Source organism: Mercenaria mercenaria, chromosome 6 (genome assembly GCF_021730395.1).
Source record: "Mercenaria mercenaria strain notata chromosome 6, MADL_Memer_1, whole genome shotgun sequence".
Taxonomy (NCBI): domain Eukaryota; kingdom Metazoa; phylum Mollusca; class Bivalvia; order Venerida; family Veneridae; genus Mercenaria; species Mercenaria mercenaria.
Genome location: NC_069366.1, coordinates 46,317,095 through 46,323,094, shown reverse-complemented (window position 1 = coordinate 46,323,094; position 6,000 = coordinate 46,317,095). Strand labels below are relative to the sequence as shown.

General features: G+C 34.7%; 1 protein-coding gene across 1 annotated transcript; it reads left to right on the top strand.

The window, feature by feature from the left end:
- The first annotated feature begins 2,202 nt into the window (after nucleotides 1-2,202).
- Nucleotides 2,203-5,240, top strand: LOC123549009 (CCAAT/enhancer-binding protein gamma-like). The gene is made up of 2 exons (XM_045336762.2): nucleotides 2,203-2,357; nucleotides 4,412-5,240. The coding sequence occupies exon 2, from the start codon at nucleotides 4,459-4,461 to the stop codon at nucleotides 4,858-4,860; it is 402 nt and encodes a 133-aa protein (XP_045192697.1). The 5' UTR covers nucleotides 2,203-2,357; nucleotides 4,412-4,458; the 3' UTR covers nucleotides 4,861-5,240.
- Nucleotides 5,241-6,000: the final 760 nt, after the last annotated feature.

The window sequence follows — 6,000 nt, the reverse complement described above, 5'->3', positions numbered from 1 at the left end:
CTCATGAAAGTCGTTAGCGGCATATTTATACACTTTTGATCAGAGGGACGCGTCACATATTCATACGCTAATTGAAGCTAAATTTAGATTTTAGATTCAATATGCAATTTACTCAAGAAACGTCGCGAATCTAACTATTTTAATAAGTTAAAAGTGTCAACAAAATTATATTTACTTTTCTTTACCACAAATGCCATAATACTTGCGGATTTTCCTAGAACTATTTGTTTTCCATAAATGTATGACGTCAATTGGAGGAAAGCCTTGCTAAATTTAGCATATGAGGTAATAGAAATTTACCGCTGTTACTAAGATTAGCCTTTAGTAATTGGCACATGTGAATGGTTTGACGTCATTATGGATCTACTCGAAATAGGTCAGAATCTATGGCATAGATTATATTAACACTGGCACGTTATCTGGAAGTTTGTAAAAATTAATGTGTCACATACAGGTTCAGCCGATTATGATACCCTACGGATTAAGCGTTCGACATCGGTCAAGGGGTATTGGAACAAAAAAAGAGGTCATTCCTTAAAAAAAAGATACGAATTATGCACGCGTGTCTTATGTTTGCCTGTACTTCATGATATGACCGGCAAATTTAATCAATAATATATAAATTTTATCCAAATAAAGAAAGTACATATAATTCCCAGCACCACTAACGGTTTTATCTATCTGAGCAGAAAGTGAATGATAAAAGGTGAATCGACACAAGGAACATTATTACTGGAGAAAATGGTTGTTCCTGCAGTTTGGTTTTGGCTATATCAGATGAGATTAATAAAGCTTTTGTTAATTAAAACAAACCTTGGACACATACGATATCAACTGCAATTGTCGAGTAATGTAGGCCTAGTCATTAAAAATTTGGAAAGCTGTTTGCTTATGAATAGATTTGACTATCACATTTCAATACAGCCAATTTAATATGCAGCCTTGTCTCTGGTCTTTTGCATTATATGTTCAATGTGGAAAGATTTTACCCTCAGAATATACGATTAAGTAAGAAATAATTAAAACTAAAAAATTCCCAGTGTGAAGTGCCACTGAAGTTGTTTTGACTGAAAGGACTTCACCAATGAACTAAATTGCAGTCATTCCGTTAGGCCTAGATCTCTGAATATATTGTAACACATATTTACCAAAAACAAATAAAAACAAGCTGACTGTAGAATATGGAGACTGACGTCCCGTGACTCCTTTAGTCTGCAATGTCTAGCTCATAGATGATCGAACTGAACAGATATCATTTTCATAGTATTCACGTTTAATAAGGAAACAAACGTTCACATTATGCGAACGCCCTGTACATAATTGATGATATCAGTGTATCAAACAGTATATTTCAATACAGATTTTCAGAAGTTCCAAGACAAGATCAATTATTAATAAATGGTTAGATCTACTCATTTTTTTATGTTTTGTTTTGAGACACGACTCCAGATGTATTAACAGAAGTTTTAAAACAAATTGCACTAATTATCAAAGAGCAATATAAATCATTAATCAGCATTCTTTACAAATATAAGGACTGATATTGCTATATATATATAGTTTGCTGAATAATGTTGTCTTTGTCATTTTTTTTTATTTTTGCTGAGTGCTGGAACAACTGATACGTATTAGACCTTCCTGCTGAGTGTATTGCTTACTTCTAAACCACATGAAGTGTTCGATATTTAAAACTAGAATTTATCTCAAAAGAAAAAAAGGGCTGTGCATTGGTGCCTACATCACAACAGTGCTTCGATTTTGCTTTACCATAGAAATATTTTTGGTTTAGATCTAACCACGTCTACTTTTATTTCATGTCACTCAGCAACCTTAGTTTTTGAAGTCCTTGGTTAGTGCAACAAAACAAATTTCGTGAAAAAGAATTTTTTGGTGGAAAATTTAAATCAAAGGAGCTATAAAAATTAATAAGTTGTTTCTGCATGGTCAAAGGGAGATAACTTTTATTTGCTACACACACAAAAAGACCATTATCTCCCGTATGGAGGAGACACCTTCTGTAACTTCTTACAAGTGGCCGCCTTTGTCCTTACTTGGTAAAACGTAATGTATTACTCTTAAAAGGTAAACATGGTTTTAATTATTTTTCTATTTTATCCAATTATTTGTAATAAAACTTAACAAGTGCGTTGTCTGTTCCGATATGAATCAATCGCTAGAGCCCGATTGGTTTAAAATCATGATGTCATGTGTGGTTCCCGTGTTTTTCGGACAGATCTCCTGTGTATCAAGTTCATTACCGGGATACAATTAATTGCGTCAGGGAAATAAATCAATTCTTGAACAAGTTACACACTGTTGTGAGAAGTTCACGAAAATATTTAGGCTGTTTTTCGAAGGTAAGTTGAAAGGAATTGAAATTGCATTGATGCATATTTTGAAATAAATACTCAGAAATCTTCATTGAAAGGTTTTCACACGAATTACTAACAAACAAAAAGCTGGTGCTAACAAAAATGAAGTGTATCTTCGGAAGTAACTGGAATTTTGCACCGGTTATTCACTGAGAAATATATATCTTGCTACAGTTCTTTAATGTTATGTTTGAATACAATCAATTGGAAAAGCTTACCTGCTGTGCTTCTTGCTGGGACAAATGTAACGACGACAAAATGATGAACAACAGGGATTTTTTTTCTTACAAACATTTCACAACTATTGCGCAATACCCGAATAAATTGGTAACCCATTAGTTGCATCAGCAGTTTCTTTAGCATTTATTTAGCATACTGGTACTCAATTCACATTAGCACAGTAAGTGAAGTGAGGTGTTTATTTAAGGAATATAAATGTAATATTTAGAACCAGTGTCTCCAGTAACAAATTTTCTTGGAATTGATACAGTGAAAATGAGTTATCAGAAAGGCAGTGGCTACGATTACGGTACTGTAGTCCTAGCCTCCGGTTCTAGGATTATGGGAGTTCCGTATTCCTAGACAACCCTATGAGAATAGGCTAGGATTACGGAAGTATTTTAAGAGGCATCAAATCTATGTTAGGACATGCATAAATGACATTGTAAACTTACTCATTTCACTTAATATCGGCCGTTTTCGGTTAGTATAATCTTAATGGCGGTGCGCGGAAATATTATAGAAGTATCTATGTTTCGTATATACCTGCATTTTTTTTCATCAAGTCAACACAAATGGTATTTAATAACATACAACATGGTTATAAATCATAAAATTCAAAGTATAGATTTTTCTTTTTTTTTTAATCTAACTCTGACACTTATATTTCTAATATATTTCCGCGCGCCGCCATTAAGATTATACTAACCCAAAACGGCGGATAGAAAACACGAAATAATAAGGCAGGCATGAAAAAATAAGTGAAATAAGTAAGTTTACAACATCATTTATGCGTGTCCTAACATATATACTTTATGCCTTTTAAAATACTTCCGTAATCCTAGCCTATCCTCATAGGGTTGTCTAGGAATACGGAACTTCCGTAATCCTAGAACCGGAGGCTAGGATTACGGTACCGTAATCGTAGCCACTGCCTATCAGAAATCAAACTGGTACATAACTAGAGTGATCAAAACAGTATTTTAGTTAACAGTATTCCATTAACATAATTTTTGTTACATATATACATGTAGCAGTTCACAGATTTATCCCAAGGAAATTTAAGTGCTCCAGATTTCCTGAAAAAAATTTGGCCGTATCCTTACTTTCACCATCATTTCAGGAAGTAAGTTCGCTTTAGCAGAAGTATAATTGTGATTTAATGCCTGTACAAGCCAGCTACAGTGCTTTAGGGTATAGCGGATTTTAGGGTATAGAGGATAGATTGATAAATTTTATATTTAGGCTTGAATTATTGTATAAATTTTCATATCATTCTTTTACTGGCATGCAAACACATATTCTGACATACATTTAAAATATTTGCTTGTTGTGTTATTTTTCATATGTCATCAAATGTAAAATAAAGCTATCCCCTGCAGACTAAATTGGTGTATATGTAAAAAACGTCAGTGAATGAAAAGTATTTGATAGAAATTTAAAAAGCTGAATGTTTTTGAAAAGAGAATACATTATTATTCTGATTTATATTAAAGAAATCTTGTAAAGCTTGTTAAGATGTGGATTTTAAACTAATAATGTAAAAAATGACCAAAGCTATCCTGTACACCCTAAATCAGCTCATATGTAAACAATGGCGTGGGGAGAAAAAACATATGAATTTTTATGAAAAGCTGAATGTTTTAAGAAAAATAGATGTTTTCTGTCTGATATACTGAATAAAAGCTACTATTTTCATTTCTTTGAATTGGAATGCAGGAAAAATTAGTTAGCTATCCGCTATACCCTAAAGCACTGTAGCTGTATAATATCAGTTATAGTTACTTTATATTTTTCAAGTGTTTTTATCTGAATTTCAGGTTCATGTCTGAATTCAGATAGCAGAAGTTTAAACAAAGGACAGCTCATGAAAATGCCAATGAAGAAACCTTTCCCATCAAGCGAGAGCTCGGACGATTCTGATGATTTCAGCCCAAATGCAAAACGAGCTAAATTAGAGAAATCTAGTGACGAATACGTTGCAAGAAGGGAGAGGAACAATATTGCTGTACGTAAAAGTCGTGAAAAAAGCCGTGCTAAAGCAAAAGAGACTCTAGCTCAGGTTGACAAGCTGAGGAAAGAGAATGAGATGTTAGAACAGAAGGTTACGATTCTTTCAAAGGAATTAAGCGTATTGAAGGATTTATTTCTGGCCCACGCTGGCAATGTCAGTGAAGTCACCTGTCCGACACCACCACCAACTACAGTGACGGTTCAGGTTACAGCTTCAGCTGATCATCAATACTCGGTGAAAGCACAGGAAAATTGACTCAGGGAGTGTTCACAAACATTGGAGATCATGTACATTATTTCAGACAGTCTCTTCATACTTCTCCTGTGTTTTGTTTATATTGTGATCATGGTGAACCATATAGACAGAAGCTATCTCTTAGAACTGTCATTAATAAATTTTAAAAGATTTACCGGTAGCTAGCATCGATTCATGAACTTAAATGTTAAAAGTCATAACACTAGTATGGGTCTCCCAAATATCAAACAATTCTCGTGATTCATTATATATATTAATCATTTAGGATTAATCCCGGTTATATTTAACATGGACAGGATTTCTTCACTTGGACAGCTATACGGTGTTTTGTTGTTGTATTATGTACATTTTATTTAAAATTAAAAGTATCATTGAAACAATGAATTTAAAGTGTATCTTTACGCTGCCATCAGAAAAAGCGTCTTAACAGTTCTTGCTTAATAGGAGCTAAGAGTGACTGAGTCAATCAAATACAGGGACTGCGTTTTAGGCGAAGTTGAGCGATAACTTCGCTTTAAAATATTTCACTTCGCCCTTCCCGCCCAGAAAAGCGAAGTTAAAGTCGCCCTAAAATTGGATGAAAGGAAAACATAATCGGCAATAAAGTGCGCCGAGATTATACATCTCGGTTATGTAAAGTCTGTAAACACAATACGCAATACACAGGATGTCACCGGGAGGCACGCGCGGCGAAACGTGTCCAGGACAACAGTAGATGATCACTCGATTTCAGATTGACGCCGCAGGATAAGCTGCTAATTGTTTGCATTTATTGTGATTGCAGTAAACGATAATTAAAGAATGAAAGAGTAATAATTAAAGTTGACCGAAATCGGAGATCAGAGAGCCCGAAAACTTCGTAAAACAGCGATAATTATCTTCCGAATTACAAACCTAATTATTACGTGTCAGTCGGCGCGTGCTAGTTTACATACGACGCTCCGCCTACTGTCATACTTCCGTTTGTGGCGGCGAACAACATTGAAATTCAAATTCACCGTGATTTTGATTGACAAAGCAGAACCAGAGACGCATATCGCGGATCGAGCCGACGCACGGGACACTTTTTTTTGTGTGGGTCAAATTCGAGTTTTTCTCGCGGGTCAAAACACGGAACCTCGGGTCAACCGAACGCCCTCG

Coding starts and splice junctions, on each gene's coding strand:
- LOC123549009 (XM_045336762.2), top strand. CDS start 4,459: ATGAAAATGCCAATGAAGAAACCTTTCCCATCAAGCGAGAGCTCGGAC.